Genomic DNA, 24,970 nt, shown 5'->3' with positions numbered 1-24,970 from the left:
AAAGGTGTCTGGATCATAGGCACAGATCCCCTTGGTGATAAATGAGCTCTCGCTCTGAGTTCACAGGCGATCTGGTGGTTTAAAAGTGTGTGGCACCTCCCACCCACTCTCTCTCACTTGCTCCTGCTTTCGCCATATGACATGCTTGTCCCGCTTCACCTTCTGCCCTGATTGTAAACTTCCAAGGCTTCATCAGAAGCCAAGCAGATGCCCGGTGCGATGCTTCCTGTACGACCTGCAGAACTGTGAGCCAATTAAACCTCGTTTCCTTATAAATTGCCCAGTCTCAGGTACAGCAATGCCAGAATGGACGAATACAACCACTAACAGAAAAACCCTATCAGAATCTCAAAGCCAAGAGTAAGTGCATCAGACTGTATTCCTGCATGGTGAGATATATCCATGAAAAAAGTAAAAAATGGCTAACTGTACTGCCACACATGAACTGTGGAAGAATGTTTGGGCTATTACTATTCCTTAATGGGAATAATACGTATATGGCACATTTCTTTTCTTTTAGAAGCTGGTGTCAGCATATATTTATGTCCTTTAATTTATTCTTCCCTTACAAATTATTCTTTTCTGGTATTATTTTCAGAAAGAATTTGCTGTAAGAACTTACCATTTGCCTCTCTTCACTTCATTTTTACTATTGCTTTCTGTACTAACTGGGTGATAATGAATGTGATGTTAAAAAGTACAATCACCATATACTTAGCATTTTAATTTGTTCCAGACCCTATTTGTTAAGGCCTCACAACTACCTTTGAAGGTGAGGGATCATTAGCTTCATTTTACAGAGGTGGAAACTACAGTTCAAAAGGTTGAATTGTTGCCCAAGGTCACACAGTCAGAAGCTTCAGAACCTGGATTTGAATCTAGAGACTGTGACTGGAAGCCTCACCCTCTGCAGGACACCAAGCTCAGGCCCAGGATGGTGCTTCCATTACAGAGCGTCACTATGTGCCAATGTGGGGCCCAGTCCTTGAGCTAAATTATTTTATTTATTCTTCAAAACAAACTTACAAGGTGGGTGTTACCACTCCCACTTAGCCACAAGAAAACTGAGCACAGGAAGTTAAATAACTTGATTCAGGTTATAGAACTAGGAAGGGCGAACTACAAAGTATACTCTGGCCCATCAGCTTGAAAGCCCTTTCTCAGGGCTCCTGGCAGAACACGAACAGGTGTGAAGAAGAGCAGACCTCTCCGCCCGCAGCAACGCTTTGCTAAAACGGGATTTGCAAGAGTCATAAGAACATGATATAATATTTCTCAACTAAGACTCTATGGAGTCCCAGCCCTAAGTCCTAGTCCCCTCGATAAGGCTGTGTGTGTGTGTGTGAACATATAAAGATACTCTTAGATACTGAAGGAGAAGACTGGATTGTCTGTAGCTACTTTTAGAGTCACTGAACATAATGCTTCTCATTTTTCAACCAAAACCACTAATAATATCTTAGTTTTAAAGCCAAACACTCCTTGCTGGTCCGTTCTATAACCAACTACATGACTGTGTCCAGAGAAGACCTTTCACATGTCTTAGTTTAGATTCTTCAAACTCGCCCAGTTTACCAAGCAGAATAATAACTACAGCTAAATGGAAATTAGGGCCCAGCACAGTATTGGGCAAAATTGAATATTTATAGAATGGTTAAATAAGCCACAGATGAAATATCAAGTTGTCAACATAATTTATGTAACTTTTATTTTCATATAATTTCACACGCACAGAAAAATACCCATATACCTTTACCCAAATAGCTACTTATTAACATTTTGCCTCATTTGCTTTATCATCAATGTAATTTTATAAACAGAATAATGTATAATAAGACAATTCTATAGCAATTTATAATTAGTCAATAAAAATAAAAAGGCTAAAAGGAACACCATTTTGCTGCCAGGGCCAACAAGTTTAAATCCAATTCGCAGGCTTTGCATTGGAAAGCATATTGGATTTAGCCAAGTCTAAAGCCCACATGGGTGATGACCAATGTCAGAACCCCTAGAAATTTCCAGTGATCTCAGTGACATTCATTTCCATGTGAGCACATTTTTCAAAGGAAGATCACTCTAACAGCCTTTAAAAGAAGAAGTTGTTGTTAAAACAATATCTTACAACAAAACCCATAAAAAAGTGTCCTACCCCAAACAGTAATCAAATAGCAACAATAAACCTCCTAAATTGTCTATCAATATGGCTACGACCAAGAAATCTCTGTTGTAGCACTTCAATCGCCATTCCCCCTGAAATAATAACAAAGCACTTCATTTGTGTATTCAGTATTCCCCAAAGCTAACTATGAAAGACCTACATCACCTCAAAACCTTCCATTTGGTTCCATAGATCCTGCCATGTCACATTCTTGTAACCAGCTGCAGGGCCATCTTGTTATAACTGGTTCAGGTCCTGCTAAAGCTGAAAGGTGAAGGGCTAAAAACACAGTCCTGGCAGAGATTCCAGGACACCCCGGCACAGGCTTGTTTGAGGACATTGCCTGGGTAAACAGCCTCCCCTGAAAGTGTTCAGTGTACAACTCTTTGCAGAGCAATCGCTCAGACGGGTGGCGGCACACAGACATGTCCCTTGGCTTCTCTCCTTGTCTCTGTTCCCTTCCTCTCCAGCCAGTGCTTTAGAAACGCTTTATTCCCATTGTCCACTGAAAATACAACCTAGATTCCTTCAGTAAATATCTGTTAGGGAGGTTACATGAAAAGATTGCTCCAACTCACTCTTGCTGGTGGGCTCCCAAGGGTAAAATAATATAGTTCGTGTCTTCTCAGTCATGAGGAAACCGTTGTCACTAAATCTCCCTGGGATGCTGCCTACATCCAACCAGACAAAGGGAGCGACAGCTGAGGTCTCCAGATCAAAAACAAATATGTCACCTTGCTGAGAGATGATGGCCTGAAAAAGAAAAAAAAAAAAAAATGAATGAAGTGAAGGATGAGGGAAGAGTGACACAGTCTGTATAAGTTCCTGGAAACATTTATGTGGGCCTAATAAGGAGTGCATTGCCCACAACTTTGGTTCTACAACTGCTACAGTGCAGTTTCAAACACATAACAATACATGGAAAATGACTATACGCTATGGAAAGTTACCAAATTATAATCACAAACCAAGGAAATACATCGTCTCCAATCATTAAGGAGAATATTTCACAAGAAGCTCAAAGCTCTACATCTTTTACAGTTTTTCTCAGCGTATCATCAAGAGAGCAACATTTTTACATAGAGCCTGGGTGGTTTTAATGACTTTCTAAGGATATATCTGGACCTAGCTACAGAGCCCAACTGTGGAGCTTACGTTCGAGTCTTCTGAAAAGATCCAGAAATCTAGAAAGCCCATTGCCAGAAATTTACAAAAGCTCTACCATTAGAGCTTCTCTCTTTTATTGCATTGTTAAGTCACATTATTGTTTTTTTTTTTTACATGTGTGACTTCTACAAAATAGCAGCAAAAAGAGAGAGTGCAATTTAAATCATGTCAGCTCCATTCCACTTAATTAGTCGAATAGCATATGCCCACAGTGAGGATGCGCTGCTCCCCAGAGGTGGGGGGGGGGGGGGGGGGTTTGCAAGCGTCTCTTAGGGGGGGCATGGAGCTGAGTGCAACCTGGTTTCTTAATGTGTGCATTTGTGATGCAACATCTCAGTCTTACATAATGTGTTATGTGTGACATAAAGATTTTCAAGGGGCTTTTTTTTTTTTTTTTTTTTTTTTTGAGACGGAGTCTGGCTCTGTCACCCAGGCTGGAGTGCAGTGGAGCGATCTTGGCTCACGGCAAGCTCTGCCTCCTGGGTTCATGCCATTCTCCTGCCTCAGCCTCCAAAGTAGCTGGGACTACAGGAGCCCACCACCACGCCTGGCTAATTTTTTGTATTTTTTTAATAGAGATGGGGTTTCACCGTATTAGCCAGGATGGTCTCGATTTCCTGACCTCGTGATCCGCCCGCCTCGGCCTCCCAAAGTGCTGGGATTACAGGCGTGAGCCACCGCGCCCGGCCCATTTTCACTATATATAATTTAGCCTCACATATTTGTGTAATATGTTATCATTCAGGGTTCTGAGTTATAAACAAGGAAACCTATATTGATAGAAGCAGAAAAGCAGCTTAATAAAGTGCATCGGGTAGCTCTTCAGGATCAGAGACTCAGGCTTGAATTTAGATGGCAAATTCCCAGATCACACCGCCCAGCTGTTCCAGTGAAGGTCCTAAAGCAGCCACAGGAACAAGGTCCATGTGGCTCATGTTAGCCTGCCCAGGAAGCTGCGAGGGTAGCATCAGCTTCTGCTGCTGGAAGACCAAGGCCGAAAGAGATGCTGGTGCCATGCTCAGGCTGGTTATCTTCTTGGGATTGGAAATCTCTCTGTATGTCTGACTGCAGAGCCTGGGGTTCCAGCTTGTACCCTGGCTTCAGGGAGAGGGGGAGAACAAGTTTCTGGCATCTCCCTTGAGAAAAGAAGCCAAGTGCCTAGTCTATATTAACCCCGAAATAAACGTTAACTAACATGATTATTACTATCATTTTATCTCTTTAAGAAGGACAAGCCTCACTGAAATCAAAATGAGGTAGAACAAAGAAAGAGCCCTGCTTTTCTCCCACCCCAATTTCCCATCTCAAGGTAATGAAGGCCTAACTCAGGAAAGAAAACAATCTTGTTTTCAAAATCATAAGTTTAGAGACTGCAAATTCATCCAGTACATAATTTTTTTTTCTTTTTTGGAAAAAAAATATGTAAGAGTAAGTCATTTTCTTCGATAACGTGGATTTTATTATGTGACTATAGAAAGAAGGTATGTTTTCAGTTGTTAGGCCTCTTTCAAATGAAAGACAAGAATTAGGTGTTTTTATATGATTATTTCTAAATGAAATGTAGAAAATCCTTCTCTATGAAGTTAAAGTGTAAAACAAATTTTAAATTTTCTAAAAACAGAGAATATAACTTTCTAGAAAGGTATTTCCCGAGTGTCCAGAAGATAGGATAACAAAATTTAAAAACATATATACGTACATATATTTCCAATTGCTATGTGTAGGGGAGAAGGAAGGAAAGGTTTTCAAACTACTAGACAACTTCCAAATTCTCCAGCTGCACAATTTTTATAACACCACATCCTGATCATCCCATTTTTATATCTTGGCAATTATAAAAAGATTTGGTGATTTAGCTACTTTGAAGCAATAAATCAAAGAGACTAGAGTGAATATTAATAGACTCTACTTAAAATTAGACTGCGTCAGCTGGGCTCCAATGCTTCCCAGCTACAGGACCTCGAGCTCATCACTTAACCTCCTAAACTGGCTTCCTCACTTATAAAATGCAGATGATAATGCCTGGAGCTGTGGTGAAAGTCAGAGACTAGGGAGTGAAGCACCTAGAACAGAGCCTGGAACCTAGTAGACATGCAGGCAGTGGTGATGACTCGAGCCTCCTCTCCCTCGCTGCACCTGCCCACTAAGGAGGAGTGATGGGACAAATGAGTGGTGGTCACCAGCAACTCTGACAAATCCTGGATTAGAAATAGAAATCATTTGGTGTTTGCTTTTAGTGGGAAGAGGCCAATCTTCCCCCAGGCCTCAGGGAAACCCAGCATCAAGGGGGAGACATGCAAATCTCAGGATGCAAGGAGCTGGCCCAAGAGCAGGAGAGCCCCACAAGGCCACAGTTCCCTGCCCTCCGCCATGACCTGTGCTTACAGTGATCTGCGCCTTGCAGAGCCCCACAGCCTCCTTCAGTGAGGACAGGAAGTGGTAGTTGGTCGGGCTCAGGAGTTCATGGTCCGCTGAAAGGTAAAAGGAAACCACACAGCTTTCCCGTGTGCAATTTCCACATCTCCTCAGCAATTGAGACACTGGCTCCTCATAGAGGCGGACAGCCTCTCCTCCTTTCATCACCAAATGTTCAGTCACACAGGAGCACACAGGCTCCAGGGAGCTCCACGTATGGACTCTCACCTGGGGAGAAATAAAACAGAATAAAAACAGGCATTCTTGGTTGCTGTGTTTTTAAGGAACAATAGTAGTAATAATTGCTGCAAGTCAGGGTAGCAGAAATGGTTAAGAGACTATGAAATCTGAGTGTTAATCCAAGTCCTGCAAAATGCTAGCTATATGACTTTCTCAGTCTTCATTTCTTCATATGTAGAATGAAAATAGCAGCAGTAATGTCACAGACTCTTGTGAGAATTTAAAAAATAATCCATGGAAGGCACAGTACCTGGTGTGTTGTAATTTTTCTGTAAATGTGACCTATTTTCAGTGTTATTAGTATCCTCTAAACTATAGCCACCTAAGACTTTCAGTTTCTAGCCTTTCTTTTTACTGAAATTTGTTTTTTAAATACAAATTTGCTTTCCACATGCCCATTCTGAATAGCTTTACTGATTTTTCACTGTAACATGCCATTTTTAAGCATTTCTTTTTATAAAGTTTGGACTATTTCCAGCCTCTCATAATTATAAATAACCTTGCATTTGAGGGGCACTTTATAGCATATGTGATTTGCTTTCATCTAGTTATTTTATTTGCTACTCATAGAAACCCCATAAGAAGATAGACTCGTATCATTTTACAGAGGAAGAAATTGAATCACCAAGATGTGAAGGGTTTTGCTTATGGTCACATCATAAATGGCAGGGTTTTAGCCTAAAATATATGTATTCTGACTCTCAATTAATTTCTCTTTTATTTTCCCAAAAGAATGTAACCAAACAACTAAAGAAATCATCTAAAACTCCCCTTCGATCTTAGAAAACAATCCAAGTAACTTACAGTGAGTGTCATCGAATAGTCCGAGTGAAGATCTGACACACCATAGATATAGAACGTGTTTTCATTCTCAAAGCCTACTGGTAACAGTGGAGCAAAGAAATTCTGAGCAAAGTAATGAAGCATTTTCCACTTTCCTCCATACTCTGAAAATAATCAAGAGTGTCAGGAGATGGCAAGGTCAAGTAGTCAGAGAGGCATTGTCCAATGGCCCAGCTGCGTGTGGCTCCTCGGGGTTCTAAGGGAGTGAGCATGTGAGGGAGAGTCAACAGTGGAGGGCACCCATGTTTGTGAAGGGCTCTGAGCCACTCTGGACATTATGTCATGTCACCCCTACAACATCTGGGCAGGCATTAGCAAATCATGCTGTTAGGCGATTTCATCACTGTGAGATCATAGAGTACTTATACAAACCAAGATGGTATAGCCTGTCGCTCCAGGCTACTAACCTGTACAGCACGTTACTGTGCTGAATACTGTAGGTAATTCTAATCATAGAATGGGACAGTGAAAATACAGTACTATAATCTTATGGGACCACCATCATATATGCACTGTGTTGTTGACTGAAATGTTATATGGTACATGACTGTATAGAATAACTTATATAATAACTTATAGATTCTAGGTAGCTACTGATTGCTTTAAAGTATAACCATTTCGGGTGATAAGGGATAACAAATACCTCCCCACCTGCAGGCACTATAAGGAGTGGACTTATTGGCTAATCAGCGGTTAAACGGGGGCTTTGAGGCCCCCAGAGCAGAAGCAGATACAGAAAACTTGTCACAGCTTCTCCCTGATACCCTTTTTCTCTAATAAGTACAAGGAGCTGGTGATCTTCCTCAGGCAGGCAGGATCCTGCCAGGGTTTAGAAAACAGCCAAGCTCTGGTACTTGGGTTTTCCTACTGTGATACTATATATATATATATATAAAATTTTTCTTCTACAGTTAGATATGGTTTGGCTGTGTCCCCACCCAAATCTCATCTTGAACTGTAGCTCCCATAATTCCCATGTGCTGTAGGAGGGACCTGGTGGGAGGTAACTGAACCATGGGCGTAGGTCTTTCCCATGCTGTTCTTGTGATAATGAATAAGTCTCACAAGACCTGATGGTTTTATAACGAAGGAGTTTCCCTGCACAAGTTCTCTCTTACCCCACTGCCATGTAAGAAGTCCCTTTGCTCTTCCTTCGTCTTCTGCCATGATTGTGAGGCCTTCCCAGCCATGTGGAACTGTCAGTTCATTAAACCTCTTTTTCTTTATAAATTACCAGTCTCAGGCATGTCTTTATCAGTAGCATGAGAACAGACTAATACAGGTTCCTAGCTCACAACTACCATAGCCCTTGTTACAGACTCTTGTTATAATGTTGAGGTACATTAGGACTCAAAAGCAGGCCTCAGAAAACAGAATCTATCTCTCTGATCTTCTCCTTCCCTCCTTTCACCAGCCCAAGGCAGGACTCTAATCTGATTGTGGGTCATAAGACACTCATTCAGAAGGTGTCCTGCCTCATACCCTGGAGGAGGAAATGCTTCACACAGAGGCCAAGAAGCTGAATGGGCAGGCCTTGCTATGTTTCCCCACTCAGTCTAATGGTATTAGATCATACCCGCTTTGTCCAATCACATATCTACATGGTTATCAATCATGGCTGTCCAATGAAGTCTCCCGATAACACCCAAGAGGACAGAGTTCAAAGAACTTCCAGATAGCTGACCACGTGAAGGCTGACAGAAAGAGGAACACGCCTCATCCACATGCCTGGAGGGTGGCACACCCCAGCCTCACAGGGATAAAGTTCCAGCACTCAGGACCCTTCCAAACTTCACCCCATGTATCTCTTCATATGGCTGTTTATTTGTGTCTTTTAAAATATCCTTTGTAATACAGCAGTCAGAATGTTTCCTTGAGTTCTGTGAGCCATTCTAGCAAATTAAACCCAAAGCGGGGGTCATGGGAACCCCAGCTTGAAGCTGGTCAGTCAGAAGTTCTAGAGGCTCAGACTTGTGACTGCTATCTAAAGGGGGAAGGTAGCTTTGTGGAACTGAGTTCTCAACCTATGGAATCTGATACAATCTGTAGGTAGATAGTGTCAGACTTAAATTGGAGGGCACTCGCGTGGTGTCCACTGCAGAAGTGATTGCTTGCTTGGTGTGTGGGGGAAGTTTCCCATACATCTGGTCACAGAAGTCTTCTGTGTGGATTGTTGTCGTGGAGTGAGGGAATTAAAAAAGCACTTTGAGGCCAGGTGCAGTGGCTTATGTCTGTAATCCCAACACTTGGGGAAGCTGAGGAAGGCAGACCGCTTGAGACCAGGTGTTCAAGACCAGCCTGGGCAACATGGCAAAACCCTGTCTCCAGAAAAAAAATACAAAACTGAGCCAGGCATGGTGATGTGCAGCTATAGACCCAGGTACTCAGGAGCTTGAGGTGAGAGGAAGGCTTGAGCCTGTGGGGTGGAGGCTACAATGAGCCATGATTGCACCACTTCAGCAACAGAGTGAGACCATCTCAACAAAAAAACAAAACAAAACAAAAAAGCACTTGGAGTTTGAGTGGTTTTTTTTTTTTTTCCCCACAGACCTATACTTCCTGAGAAACTCAGGAATAATCTACATGGAATCATTTAAAGGAATATTTACAAAAATTGGGCTCTCTCATTTCTTGAATCAAACTCAGTTTCAGAAGTCCACAACCTCATCTACAGACAGACAGCAGGATCAGTATCCAAGAGTCTCTGAACAGTATCTCTTTGTCTACCTTTCCAGTATCCTAGAAGGATTTTCCCCCCAATTCTACCTCTGATTCTCATTCAATGCTCTCTTATCTGGTTGGTGCTGATAAAGAGTTTGGTCAGAGAAACTGGATTAGAAATCCAATTCTCTGTAAGAGTCACCCATCTGGCAGTAATGAAAACATGTTTGGAATGAATTTCTTTTGATCTGCATTCACAGCCAGTTTAAGAGCCTCACCCCCTGCACTCCAGCCCGGATGACAGAACAAGACTCCATCTCAAAAAAAAAAAAGAAAGAAAGAAAGAAAGAAAGAAAAAAGAAAAAAAAAAAACAACACACCTTACCCAGCCTTCCTACTTTGTGACCTTGCCTCATGACCCCAAACTATTCTTTACATTATTAACTGAACTTTGTTTCAAGTCACCTCTAGTGAAGGGCAAAGGCTCATTATTATTCCTTAATTTTTTTTTTAATGTACCAGAATAGATAGGATAATTCAAACTGCAGATTCCATGCCAGTCATCTCACCTGTTGCTAGTTGAACTGTTTCAACTGGTCACCTTTCCCATTCGGGATTCTGCCTCTACTATCTTTTCCCCAAGAGCTAAATAGGGCATAATAAAGATGGCCTTAAAAGACATCTTCATTATGTCCTTAAAGAACATCTTTATTTGTCCTTAAAGGTGAATCAGAGAAAGGGAAACTTTAACATAACCAGACGAAACTTCTACCTGACTGAATTCTCCAACACAGAAGAAGGGATGCTTAAGTTCACGCTTCTTTAGCCCCGGAATGTCCTCTTAAATAAATTCAAAATTCTACGCAGTAATAACAAGACACGTGGCTGAGACTTTTGTATAGGAATCTATCCCATGCTTAGCCTGCTGTTGCAACTTTGCACGGCACAGAACTCATAATGAGGTTGACCCTAAAGCTCATGGAAAGGCTACTAAGGTGAGCTGGGTGGAGGTAGTTCCTCGGCGGGCTTTTTAAAGAATGACCTCTTTGGGTCATAGTTCTGCCTGGGCTAATCTGACCCCTCTAGCTCTGTGCTTTCTCAGTCCCTCTCCCCACAGTGTTGCTTTCTCTCACTGACACAAAGAACGCTGAAACACTCACCAAGAGAAGCCCAGGAAGGAGCTTGCCAGATGTCATTCAACTGCCAATACAGCGCCCCCATTGTGTGCCCTTGCTGATCCACTATCTCACTGCGACTGCGGCGGTAGAATTCAGTTTCTGTTTTGACACACTGGGCCTGCATCACCTGATTCAAAAAAACATTCATACACTGATGTTACTGTTTGATGTAGACTGCCTAGATCTGAGAAAAATACAGGGTTTAGTTTCGTTTTCGGGTTTTTTTGGGGGAGCAATTTGGATAAATTAGGGAATTTAATTAGTATTAGGAATACATTATACTAGATCTGTAACTAGCCCTTTAGCATGAGAGAACCTGTTGTCTGTAACAGTGGGTTTGTCTGGTAGGCTTGGTGTATCATTATTGTGACAATGGAAATAGGGTGGTGTAAAAGGTTCTCTGCTAATGATAGTGTAGGCAATAAAGAGAAACAAAAACTACTATTCCAGAGCAAATGCTATATGTAGTTCAAAACTAGATTATTTTCATTGATACATTTTGCTAATACCTTCATAGATATTTTTTAAGAAAAACTTTTACTAGAAAAAAAATTCTATAAGAAAAATAACACTGTTATTTTGAGTCTGATATTATCCAATCCCTAATTCTTTTTTTCTAGTCAAACAACTGTTTTGATGTCATGATTTTTGATAATGTAAGATTTCTCATGAATGGAATTCCTTCATTGTAGCAGAACAGATGGTAAATTGCAGCAACGAGACAAATGAATTTAGCTCTTGTTTAAGAGACACTAAAGAACTTCACACAGGACCCTTGATTATTGACATCATCACTGAAAAATCAGTCTCTTTTATTGCTGCTGTTACTGACACATATGAATCACATGCTCTTAGCCTGGAGTTGTGCTGAGGAGGGGCTCATGAATGGGCCACTGAGGAGAACCCAGAGATGGTCAGAGCAGCAAAGATTTCAGTCAGAGAATAAGATGGCCCTAGAGTAGGGCTGGGGTTTTCACAGAGGAAGAAAAAGAATGGTGCATATGGCCACCAAAAGACTAAGCCGAGACACTTTCCCATAAAAGCAAAAAAGCTCAGATAAAGGTAGAACCTTTAGATAGAGGAAGGCTGACCAGTAAGGAAGTCATAGATGAGGTTATGACTTACATGAGTCACAGCCGTCAAATTCCAGAAGGGAAGCAAGAAGAAATTGTGGTCAGTCAATAAATATTTAATAAGAACCTGCAGGATATGTTACATACTGAGAATGGTGGGCACCCCTCCCAGAAAAAAAAAAAACCAGCCCACCCTATGGGGCTTAGCAGCTTTTGTGGGAGACAGGCCTTCATCAAAGAATCACAGAAAGGCATGTCATCATTAAACAGTACCAATGCTAAGTAGGAGAGGTGTGTAATGTTACAAGCTCATATGGTGGGGCAATTGGGCTGAGCTATAGAGTGAGGATTGGCCCAAAAGAAGAGGAATGGGAAAAAGAGAGAGGGCAGAACCTTCCAGAGAGGACAATATGCCATGGGAGGAGGATGTCAGGTCGGCTAAGAACTGAAGGAAGGCCAAGAGGGCCTGATCTCAGGAAGCCGGAAGCAATGGAAGAGAAGCTGGTGAGAATCACAGGGACCAGACCTTGGAAGGCCGCATGTTGAAGGTGTTGGTGTGCATCCTAAAGGCAAATGGAGGTCACAAAAGGCTTTTAAACTAAAGGGCGATGTGAAGAGATTTACATTTCCAAAAGATAACTGAGACTACTAAAGGAGGAAGGGATTGCAAGGGGGCTGGAGCGGACTTAGGTAGACCATTTAGGCAAGAGATGGTTCTAGCTATGAGCAGACAAAGCAATGTCTTCTCATTCAGGAACCAGACCACTAGGACCACAGCAACAGTAGCTGGAAAAAAATGTTCTAAAGTAAGAATCTCACAAAGCAAGCACATTGGTGCCACCTCAAAATGACCATGGCCCCTATAAACATTTGAGTTTTCAGTCTCTAAACTATATCAATTTTCAGCATTATCTGCAAGATATATTTATTTCATATATCCATTCTAACATTAATCTCCTCACTATAATTCATTTTTCCTGGTATAATAGGTAAAATGTATTAGTCCCTTAGAATTTTCAAAATTTGAAAAAATTTTAAATGCAAGTAGGATTCCTAACCCTCGCTAGCAGTGAAAAGAAAAGAGCACAAAGCGGTTCTGTCTAGTAGCCTCTCTTACAGGAAATTAGCATGAAAGAGCATAACCAAGACTCTTGTGTGCTCCAGGCTCTGGCACAGTGTGGTACACTCCACACACAGATGGTACCATGCTAATAACATGGACCTGAATCTATCCAAACCAGGGGGTACCAGTCAAGGCTAATGAACACCTTTGTTCATAAAAATGCAGAAGGCTATTGCCCACTAAACTTCTTAAAGGGATGTTGTACAATCCTAGTTCCCTGGAAAATCTCTAGAACTTCCCCTTCCCCTTTAAAAACCATACCTATATTTACACATCCATGCATCCTTTCCTAAAAAGGGCAATCTTTACACATAAAAGGAATAAATGCTTAGTCATTTTCTAGATTACTCAGTCCACTGTTAGCAGACAAGTGTATTTCAGTTTTAAAAATATGCCTATTCAGTTGGGCACAATGGCTCACACCTGTAATCCCAGCACTTTGGGAGGCCAAGGTGGGCAGATCACGAGGTCAGGAGATGGAGACCAGCCTGGCTAACACGGTGAAACTCCGTCTCTACTAAAAATACAAAAAATTAGCCAGACATGATGGCACATGCCTGTAGTCCCAGCTACTCAGGAGGCTGAAGCAGGAGAATCGCTTGAATCCGGCAGGCAGAGGTTGTAGTGAGCCGAGATCAAGCCACTGCACTCCAGGGTGGGCGACAGAGTGAGACTCTGTTTCAAAAAAAAAAAAAGAGAGAGAGAAAAGAAAAAAGAAAAGAAAAAAAAAAAATTGCCTATTCTCAGCAGCTTGATTGATTACACTTATGAAATGAGTCTCCTATGAGAGACAGATGGTATGGTGAAAAGAAATTGGATCAAGACACAAAGACCTAAGTCCCAATTCCAGCACTGCCACTGGTGGTTGCTAGCTGTCTTCCAAAACCCATACCCCTATCCTCCAGAATGACAGAGTTGTAGCTGGACTACATTTTCCAGAAACACACCCCCAACCCCTGGGCTTTGGAGTATGCATGTGACTAAGTTCCCTCAATATCTATATACTTTATTTACTAAAATTATCCTGACACTAAGAATCTTCCAATAAAGCTGTTTTTTAAAACCAAGATATAATTCACATACCATAAAATTCATCATTTTAGAGGTTATAATTCATCGGTTTTTAGCACAGTCATATGGTTGCACAACTCTTTCCACTATCTAATTCCAGAATATTTTCATCACCCCAAAAAGAAGCACCACACTGGGAAGCAGTCACTCCCCATTCTCCCCTCTCCCCAGCTTCTGAAAACCACTTAATCTACTTCCTCTGTTCTGGGATTTGCCTATTCTGGACATTTCACATAAATGGAATGATAAAATACGTGGCTTTTGTGACTGGCTTCCTTTTTATTTCTGAATAATATTTTATTGTGTGGATATGCTACATTTTGCTTGTCTATTCATCAGCTGAAAAATTAGGTTATTTCCACTTTTTGGCTACTATGAACAATGCTGCTATGAACCTGTGAACAGGTTTTTGCGTGAACATATGCTGTCAATTTTCTTGAGTATATATACATAAGAATGAAATTGCTGGGTCATATGGCAAACTCTATGTCTAATTTTTTAAGGAATTAACAAACTGTTTACCAAGGCAGCTGAACTATTTTACATTCCCACCAGCAACATATGAGGGTTCCAATTTCTCCACATTCTTGCCAATACTCATTATTTTCCTTTTTAAAAAAATTATAGATATTGTAGTGGATATAACTGGTATCTCACTGTGGTTTTGATTTGCATTTCTCTAATAACTAATGATGTCGAGCATCTTTCCATGTGTTTACTGGTCATTTTCTTTAAAGAAGTGTTTATTCAAAGCCTTTACCAATTTTTCAATTGGGTTGTCTTTTTCATTATTGGGTTCTAAGAGTTCTTTATATATTCTGGATGCTAGATCCCTATCAGACATGGTTTGTAATTTTTTTCTTTCATTATGGGGATTATCTTTTCATTTTCTCAATAGTGTATTTTGCCATACAAAAGGTTTTTTTGTTTTCTGTTTTTGATGATGTACAATTTGTCTATTTTTTCTTTGGTTAATTTCTTTCATGTCAAATTTAAGAAACTGTTGCCTAACCAAAAGCCATAAAATTTATACTGACGTTTCCTTCTAAGAGTTTTATAGTTTTAGCTATTACATATAGATCCTTGATCCATTTTGAGTTAATTTTTATATATGGTATGAGGTAGTGGTCTGAATTTATTATTTTGCATGTGGATATCCAATTCTTCCAGAACCACTTGTTGAAAACATGATTCTTCCTCCCATTTTATTCTTTTTCCCATTTGGAATGTAAATTAGTACAGCCATTATGCAAAACAGTATGGAGGTTCCCCAAATTATTAAAAATAGAACTACCATATGATCCAGCAATCCCACTACTGTGTATCTATCCGAAGGAAATTAGGTCAGTATGTTGAAGAGATATCCGCACTCCCATGTTCATTACAGTGTTATTTACAATAGCCAAGCTATGAAAGCAACAGATGAGTAGATAAAGAAAATGTGATACATATACACAATAGAATATGATCCAGCCTTAAAAATAAAGGAAATCCTGTCAATTGCGACAACATGGAAGTAACTGGGGGACATTATGTTAAGTGAAATAAGTCAGGAACAGAAAAACAAATACTACATGATCTCACATATACGTGGAATTGAAAAAAGTTAAACTCATAGACGCAGAGAGTAGAATGGTGGTTACCAAGGGCTGGATGGGGGAAAGAGGAAGTACCAAGGAGATGCTGGTCAATGAATACAAAATTTCAGCTAGGAGAAATAAGTTCAAGAGATCTATTGTACAATATGGTAACTATAGTTAATAATGTATTGTATATTTGAAAATTGCTAACGGTAGATTTTAAGTGTTCTCACTACAAAGAAGATAAGTATGTGAGGTAATGCATATGTTAAATAGCTTGAATTAGCCGTTCCATAATGTACACACATATCAAAACATCACGTTGTACACCACAAATATATATTTTTTAATTTATCAATTAAAATAAAGAAATATTAATTTTTTTAAAAAAGAAAATCAATTGACCATAAATGTATATTCGTTTCTGGATTCTCAATTTTATTGAATCAATCTATTAGATATACCTGGTCTTTTGTCATTACCACACTGTCTTGATTACTGTAGATTCGAAGCAAGTTTTAAAATCTTTTTTCCAACAGTATAAGATTTGTCAAATGCTTTTTCTTCATCTATTGAGATGATCGTGTGTATTCTTTCTTTCTTTACTAATATGGTTTATTACACTGATTAACTTTCATATGTCAAATCAATATTACATTCCTGGGATAAATCCCACATAGTTATGGTATACAATCCTTTTTATACGCTGCTGGATTTGGATTGATAGCATTTTATTGAGGATTTTTTTTCTGTCTACATTCATGAATTATGAGTCTATAGGTTGCTTTTCCTGAGATATATTTGTCTGGTTTTGGTATCAAGGTAATGTTGGCTTCACAGAATGAGTTAAGTGTTTCCTCCTCTTATTACTAACTTTTTTAGAGCGTTAATGAGGGGTTTCTTTTAATTCTTCTTTAAACATTCTTAGAATTCACTAGTGAAGCCATCTGGTCCTGGATTTTTCTTTTTAGGGGAAGGTTTTTTTGTTTTTTAATTAACTCAATCTTAGTTGTTATAGGGCTATTAAGATTTTCTATTTCTTCTTGATTCAGTTTTCATTAGTTGTTTCTCTAGAAATTCATCCATTTCATCTAAATTATCTGATTTGTTGCCATATAATTGTGTATATATTATCTTATCACCTTATCTATTTCGGTAAGGTGAGTAGTAATATTTCCTCTATCATTCCTAATTTAGTATTTTGAGTGTCCTCTCTTTTTTCTGGGCCAGTCTAGCTAAAGGTTTGTCAATTTTGTTGATCTATTTGAAGAATTAACTTTTGGCTTCATTGGTTTTCTCCAGTGTTCTAATGAGGTCTTTATTTAATGTGCCAAATTTCTGATGCCCACTTCACTTAATTGCTGAAAATTACTGTTAACAATTTAACCAAACACCATTATCACAACTGTGAAGGGACAGAATATTACAGGTTAAAAAGCAGAAACCCTACTCCATTCATTGCCCTGAGTCCTTAGGCAAAATATTTAACTTCTCTGAGCCTGTTTACTCATGTATAAAATGGAAAAGAGTGATATGGGTATAAGCACTTCATGACCCAGGACCAGGCATTTAGTAGATACCCAAAGAATGCTAAATATTTGCTTGATTTTTAAATTACATGATGCCTATACAAACTCCTAAAACATAATATACAATGTTAGTGGTCACCCTTTCATTCCCCTCCTTTGCCCACCCTACTCTCATCTTAAACGCTCAGTATGGCCTGGATCTTCCATTGTGTCTCAGTGCTACTTACCAAACAAATAACTATTCTAGGGCAGCAGGTATCATCAAAACCTGGGCCTGCAGCATCACCTACTTTTTGTCCTTAGTTCTTATGATCAAGTTGCTTACAGCATGGGAAGATAAAATGGGCCCCTAAAGAAAATGAGTTTCTCAAGTACATCCCCAAGCCATCATTAGATGTTCAATAGATACATGAAGAATAAACAAAAGCACTAGAGAAGGCTGTAAGCTAAGGGCTTGGTAATTAATGTCCTTGGCCTGGCCTATTCTCTTAGTGGCCAATAAGAGGCCATGCTGGTAGAGTAAGTTACTTAAAAGTTAGTTTAGATGTGTTCGTTTAGATAGCTGGTCCTCAAACTAGAGAGTGAGATCTGTGTAACATAGCTTAAGAGGGTGTGCTCACGTATACGGGCTATTTGGAATACAATATAACAGGGAAAGGGGGATAGTAAAAGGTGAGGCAAGATTATCCTGGAATACTAGGAGAATTAAAGAGGCAAGAGCGCATAGGGATATCTTTGTGACTATAAGATAAAGAGAAGATAGGGAAGGCTCTGAACGTGAAGAAATTTACTGGACAGCTTTCTCAGCTAAGAGTTTGCTGACAGTTGCAAATATTCCTTAATTAATAAACCATCTAAAAAGTGGCACATAGGCAAGCAGTCTGTTCTTCAGAATAGTATGACAATCTATGAGAAAAAGAACAGGAGTGGGAGTAGGAATATAGAAAATAGAACAGAGAAGGGTTTTATTTCTAATACACAGATTAAAGAGGACTGTTATAAAATCAAAGTAACAAGGAAAAACCCTAAAACCCTAACATTTTCTGTCTATATTTCAGTCAAGAAAATCTGACACTGAAAACAAAACAAAATAATCATAACTCTGAATTCTTTCATCACAGATCTCATCTAGTAGGTTGGAAAGTGCCACGGTAGACACTCACAAGCCACATGAGGACAAGTCCAATTCTGAGCCAAAGCCTGAGAGGACACCAGTGCTAAATTCTCAGACAAAACCATCACCAACAAAAACTGGCAACAAATAACTCCACCTGTATGCCCACTTCCTAACTATGGACCTTGAATGCTGATCAGTTCTGAAAAGAAAAATTATTTCTGTCAGTTCTTGGAATATAATTTTGAGGAAAAGAATAAAGTTAGAGTAATAAACAGCTGGAAGGATAAAATCCAGCATAAAAAACAACAGCAGAAAAGTCTCTTACACACACACACAAATACTAATCAGCCTATTTTATGTATCAGAACACTTTAACAGAATATCATCTGTGGAAAACTTCAAAAATAAAGTGCAACACGTTTCAAGGGACAGACACCAGCATTGCCTTTAACTTTGTGTTCTGGTAAATTCGTGAATTACACATCACCCTGGCAAAACTGTCCTAACCCATAAGATTATGATTGAAACATTAAATCTCCTAATCATTTCATCACCTTCTAAAAAAGATTATTCTTTCAGCTTACAGTTTTCTGCTTTAGCTTCTATCATGGGGTTTGTGTTTTCCTACAGGAGAAAACTGATGAAGGTGTGAGCATGAGTTTGGATTAAAATTCGTACGTTTTTAGATACTAAGATAGGAAAATTTAACTGTGATTATGTTTTTAAAATTTTCCTATCTACTTCAGATCAACTTTTATGATTGGGATTAGGCTTTTACCTCCTCTCTAAGAACTTCAAACACGTATGCAAAAACAGCAGGTAAATAAGCAGTGACTTTAATGGAGTCTTAAGTGTGGTCACAGGTTCATGAACTAAAATAGGCAAATGAAAAAAGTAAAATGAAAACATCATCCAAAATTCAGTTTGGCAGTTTCCTAAAAAGATAAACATAAATTTGTTATATAACTCAGCAATTCCATTAGTATATTTCTACCCGTTGAAAAGGAAATCTATGTCCATACGAAGATTTGTATATGAGTATTCATAACAGCATTATTCGTAATAGCCAAAAATTGGAATACAATATAACAAATGTCCATCAACAGATGAATCTGATGAATGGATAAGCAAAATGTGTATATCCATACAACTGAATAGTATTTGGCAAGAAAATGGACAGGAACTACATGCTATAACGTGGATGATCTTCAAAAACTTTATGCTAGGTGAAAGAAGCCAGATGCAAAAGATCACGTATTGTATAATTCCATTTACATGAAATGCTGAGAAAAGTAAAATCTATAGAGAAAGAAAATAGATGTATGTTGTCCTGTGGCTGGAGGTGGGAAAGGGGAGTGACTGTAAATGGGTACAAGGGTTCTTTCTAGAATGACAAAAATATTCTAAAATCGGACCATAGTGATGGTTGCACCACTCTATAAATATCACTTAACTGTACTCTTAAGATGTGTGGATTTTATGTTATGTCCATCATACCTTGATAGAACTGTTTTTAAAATCCAGCAAGTTGCACGCTGTAACATTCACAAATCTCGATATATGCATACATCCATGTAACTACCACTCAGGTCAAGATAGAAAACAGAAAGTTCTCTTGTATCCCTTCCTAATCACTGCTCACACCCTCCTCCACAAGAATAGTTAATACTACTTGGCTCTCTATCATCCTGATTGCTCTTTTTTCTAATCTGTACTTTTTTCTATAACATACTTAAATTTCAATATAAAAGAAATCAATACAGTTATGTATCCTTTTATGTCTGGTTTCTTTTACTCAATGTAATACCTGTGAGACCCATCCAAGTTCATGCTGATTATCAGTAGTTTATTCTTTTTTTATTGCCGTGGAGTATTCCACTGTATGAATATACTACAATTTGTTTATAAATTCTCCTGTTAAAGGACATTTAGGTTGTTTCTACTTTGGGGCTATTGTGAATAGTGCTGCTATGAACATTATTTGAGAAATCCATTGGTGGACATATTAACTCATTTTTCTTAGGGGCATAGCTAGGAGCAGAAATGCTGATTCAAACAGGAAGCAAACATTTAGCTTAGGTAGAAACCGCTATAAAATTTTCCAAAGTGGTTAAACACATTTAAACTCCTACTAACAATGTCTAAAATGTCCAGCTGTCTCTCTTCCTCACCGGCAGTTGGTATTGTCAATCTTTTTAATTTTAGCCATTCTGCTGGGTGTGTAGGGGTATCCTGGTATGGCTTTAATTTGCATGTTCTTTATTTAAAACAAGATTGGGTACATTTTCATGTATTTATTGACCCTTTGGATATCTTCTTTGGCGAAGTACCTGTTCAAGACTTTTGTCCATTTTTAAATAGATTGTCAGGCTTTTCCTTATTGCTTTATAGAAAGCAATAAGAATTGCTTTATCCTGGATACAAATCTTTTATCAAATATATGAATTAAAACTACTGGTCCCCAATTTGTGGCTTGCCTTTTCTCGCTCTTAATGGTGTTTTTTATACTTAATGGTGTCCATAATTTCAATGGAGCATAAATTTATCAATATTTTCTTTTCTAGTTAGTGCTTTCTATGTTCTATATAAAAACTCTTACCTATCCCAAAATCATGAAGCTATTCCATGTTTTCTTGAAGCTTTATTGTAGTACCTTTCACATTTGAGTCTTCAGTCATTGATCAAATGAAATTTCTAAAATTTATTATTCATTTATTTTTTAGAGATGGGGTTGTTGATATTTTGTCCAGGCTGGTCTCAAACTCCTGGGCTCAATCAATCCTCCCACCTCAGCCTCCCAAGTAGTTGGGACTACAGGTGTGTGCCACCATGCCCAACAATCAAATTAATTTGTATAGGGAATCAAGTTCATTTCTTTTCCCATAAAGGCATCCACATGATACAGCACTGTTTATTGATAAATGATTCTTTTCATACTCAATTGTGGTGGCATCACAGCCATAAATCAGGTGTCTATATTATACAGGCATCTGCTTCTGGACTGTATTGTGTTCCGTTGTTCTATTTTTATCCTTGGGAAATGGCACTGCCTTAATTACTAAACCTTTAGAGCAATCTTGAAGTAGAGAATATTTTCATACACAATTTCTTTCAGAATTTTGTGAGCTGTTTTTGTAAGAGAGGCAAATGCCAAAAATGAACTATTTCATGTCCTATGTGTCATCATATATGTTCTTTGAAGAAAATAAATTCCTTAACCAGTAGAATGAAAACTTGAATAGTTTTCACCATATATGGCCTACAAAATCTACATAATCTCTTACATTAATTGCAGGAACCTGTTCAACTCTAGAATGAAAACGACTTACCTGAGTAAGGTAGATGGTATCTTTAAATGTGCGTAATGGATCTGTGCTCTTGGGGAGTTTGAAATGAAGTCCAGCCTGATAAAGCATTTGTTTGTTACCACCTTCGTGATGTTGTCGATGAAGTGAAAACTTGCTACTGAAAGACCAGTCCTCTGTAGATGAGACCTTTCAAATAAAGAATAAGAATTAGAAATCTGAAAGTTAGCAGTAAAACTACTCTTCTATAAGTTCCTAACAAATCTGGAAAGTTAGAGCTCGAAAGTTAAAAAAGCTCGAGGTTTGTTCTGTGGCTCCAGTTTCATAAATGTTTTGCCATCCTACTTGTTGTTCAGTGAAGGACTAGCCTTGTGGAAAGTGGAATCACAAAACTAGAGTTTGGTACGTATATCCTCCCTTCCTCCAACTAAGAAAGTTATATTTTGGTGTTTCTCTTAAGACTCTTGTTTTATCAAAACATATTGCTGGTTTTTGAAACATTTACTATATGTATTTTAAAATATCATTTTATCTACTTAGGTAAATATTTTATCTAGTATTCATTTGTCAAAACTTAATAATAGAATGCAGTTGACACTCTGTTAAAACTGTCACAATTCTTATATAGGAATAAAACACCTATTACACTGTAATAGGAATATTATGAGAGTAAATGCTATAGCACTTACACTGCTCACTTGTTTCTCAGTGATTAGTAAATGAAACTGATGCATATGTCTAATTTTTATATAGTTGAAGACACAAACCAAATAATGTTACTTCTCTCCCCTAAAAAAATCAATCTTTCATTTTTTTAAGCCAGGCCCAAATTATAGGATCTTTATTTTATCCGTTTTATCCTAACGTACAGGATCTTTCTTTTATCATCAGCTCAAATTAAAAAACAAAGTAAAAAAACTCACATCTGTTGGAGTATACCTTCTACAATAAAAGAGAAAAAAAGCAATAATTCTGGCTTTTAGGCCTATAATTTAATGTACTGTTAGTACTTAAGAAAGAAGACAATTGCTGGCTACATCTGAAAACATCCAGAGTTTTAATCCAAGTTACACAGACTTTGAAAAAACATAGTCTGCCCCTCCACCCAAAAACCTGAAAATTAAAAAAGCTTAATCCCTGTTCATAAAGTATGACTTCTCATTCCCAGTAATTAAGCAACACATGGGCCCATTACCGTAAAAGGAAAAGGTTATTCTTCAGGAACTGATTCATACCCAAATGTAAGAAATGTACACTAGCCATATTAAATTTGGAAGATTTTCCTAATTATAGATGTTTTTCCAAAATGCCACCACCAGAATTAAAGAATGCTAACTACTCCTATTATGTATTTAAAAGAGAGATTCACATTTACAATCATCTCGTACACATTTTAGATGCACATCCTTTATCGATAGTCTTCTTCCTATGCTTCCTCCTCTTAATTTATTTTATTTATGCTTATTATTTTTAATTGACACAATAAGTGTACACATTTATGGGGTACCATGTTATAATCTGATACATGTATACAATGTATAAGGATCAAATCAGGGTAATAAGTAAATTCATCACCTCAAACATTTATCATTTCTTTGTGTTGGGAACTTTCAAAATTCTCTCTTCTAGCTATCCGAAAATACACAATAAATTATTATTAATTATAGTTACCCCAAAGTGCTATAGAACACTAGAACTTAATCTTCCCATCTAGCTATAATTTTCATTGGTTGGTTAATTTGGTTGGTTTAGAGGTTAGTTACTATAATTAACCAACCTCTACTGCCCCTCCCCCACAACCCTTCCCACCCTCTAGTAATCACTATTCCACTCTACTTCTTTGAGCTCAACTTCTTTAGCTTTCACATAGGAATGTCCTTCCTCCTTTTCAAAGTCTGAAATACACCTTTGGGCCATGCAGCCTTCCCATTTGTAATAATTTGGGTCTATCCCATAATCAGTAAACCTGATCTTTAGTCATATGGGAGGCTTTCTACCTTCTTATAACTATGGTTTGAAAATCTTTCAAATTTCAGCTATAATAATATTACTAGAAAGAACTGGAAAGGGCCAGGCAAAGTTCTAATTACTTTAAGAATATTAACTTAAAAAATATATATTAACTTATTTAATACTCATAAAAACCCGGCCAGGTGCAGTGATTCACACCTGTAATCCCAGCACTTTGAGAGGCTAAGGTGGGAGGATCGCTTGAGCCCAGGAGTTCAAGACCAGACTGGACAACATAGTGAGACCCCATCTCTACAAAAATAAAAATAAAACATTAGCCCTGTGTGGTGGCACATGCCTGTAGTCCCAGCTACTTGGGAGGCTAAAGTGGGATGAGTGCTTGAGCCCACGAGTTTGAGGCTGCAGTGAGCCATGATCACGCCACTGCACTCCAGCCTGTGTGACACAGCTAGACCCTCTCTCAAAACAAAAAACAAAACAAACTCTACGAGCAGGTACAATTATCACCCCATTTTACAGATGTGAAAACCAGGCACAGAAAGGTTGAATAACTTGTTCAGTATCCAAATCTAATGCAATCTAGCTCCAGTCCCTAGTTCATTAAACCCAGAAGGATCTGAAGAAAATGAAACTTTCATACAAATAATATGATTAAAATGGACTATACTAAAGGTAATAATAGTTTACATTTCATGGGCTCTTACTGTGTCAGGTACAGTGCTAAGTGCTTCAATGTATTAGTTAACGTAATCTTTACTCATGAACACACGCACATGTGCATATCTACACGCACACACACACATATACATGAGGTATTTACTACTATTAACCCCAATTTACAGATGAAGAAACTGAAATTCAGAAAGATTACATAATCTGTCCAAGATAATACAGATAATGAGTGGCAGCTGTCATATTCAATCCAGTTCTGTTTATCCCAAAGCCCAAACTTTTAATCACCGTGCAATATTGATAACCACATGTTGAAAATATATTTTATGAAAAATCAATGTATCCCAAATTAAAGAGATATGTTTTAATCAATTTGTTGAATACATGAAAAAGCTTCTAAATAAAAGAGCCAAAGTTTTATTTAGTTGTTCTATTGCATTCTTTTATTTTCCCAGTCACCTATTCAAATTCCCAACTAAGCAGTGTAGCTTAAAAAGAGATGAGTAAATCGAGATAACAAACGATTCATAATGAGCAGCACTTATCCTCAACTTTCTCTATTTTAAAATATAGTGTTTATTATCTCTGAACATTATCAGGCATTTCACAAAAACATGGGATAAAAATAATTCCATTATTTGAAGGAGGCCAGTAGAAATTATTACAGATTTAAGGAAAAGGTTTAGCAATTTCTAACACTAATCTTTCTAAAGTGTGGTGAAAAGAAAATCTATCAGCTCTGGAGACAGAGAGTAAGTCTGAACCCAGCTGCTTATTTCTGAGAGTGGGAAGGAAGGAATGAAGGAAGCAAGAATATTTACTGAATTATTGCTTGTGTACCACGTACTCATTCTTTTATTAGACAAT

At 38.3% G+C, this 24,970-nt stretch overlaps 1 protein-coding gene across 5 annotated transcripts in view; it reads right to left on the bottom strand.

The window, feature by feature from the left end:
- Positions 1–1,677: 1,677 nt before the first annotated feature.
- Positions 1,678–24,970, bottom strand: part of MANBA (mannosidase beta) — a 136,853-nt gene continuing 113,560 nt past the window's right edge. For all 5 annotated transcript variants that reach the window (XM_003899023.3, XM_021938670.2, XM_031664402.1 and 2 more), the window contains 5 exons: positions 21,485–21,649; positions 10,645–10,789; positions 6,785–6,927; positions 5,711–5,968; positions 1,678–2,911 (listed from right to left, as the gene is read on the bottom strand). In XM_003899023.3, the coding sequence (XP_003899072.1) occupies positions 2,687–2,911; positions 5,711–5,968; positions 6,785–6,927; positions 10,645–10,789; positions 21,485–21,649 (936 nt within the window). In that variant the 3' untranslated portion in view covers positions 1,678–2,686. The remainder of the gene's footprint in view (positions 2,912–5,710; positions 5,969–6,784; positions 6,928–10,644; positions 10,790–21,484; positions 21,650–24,970) is intronic.

The sequence above is a fragment of the Papio anubis genome, chromosome 3 (assembly GCF_008728515.1).
Source record: "Papio anubis isolate 15944 chromosome 3, Panubis1.0, whole genome shotgun sequence".
In the NCBI taxonomy this organism is placed as follows: domain Eukaryota; kingdom Metazoa; phylum Chordata; class Mammalia; order Primates; family Cercopithecidae; genus Papio; species Papio anubis.
Note: the sequence above shows the minus strand (reverse complement) of the source record. Positions and strands in the feature narration are given on the sequence as shown.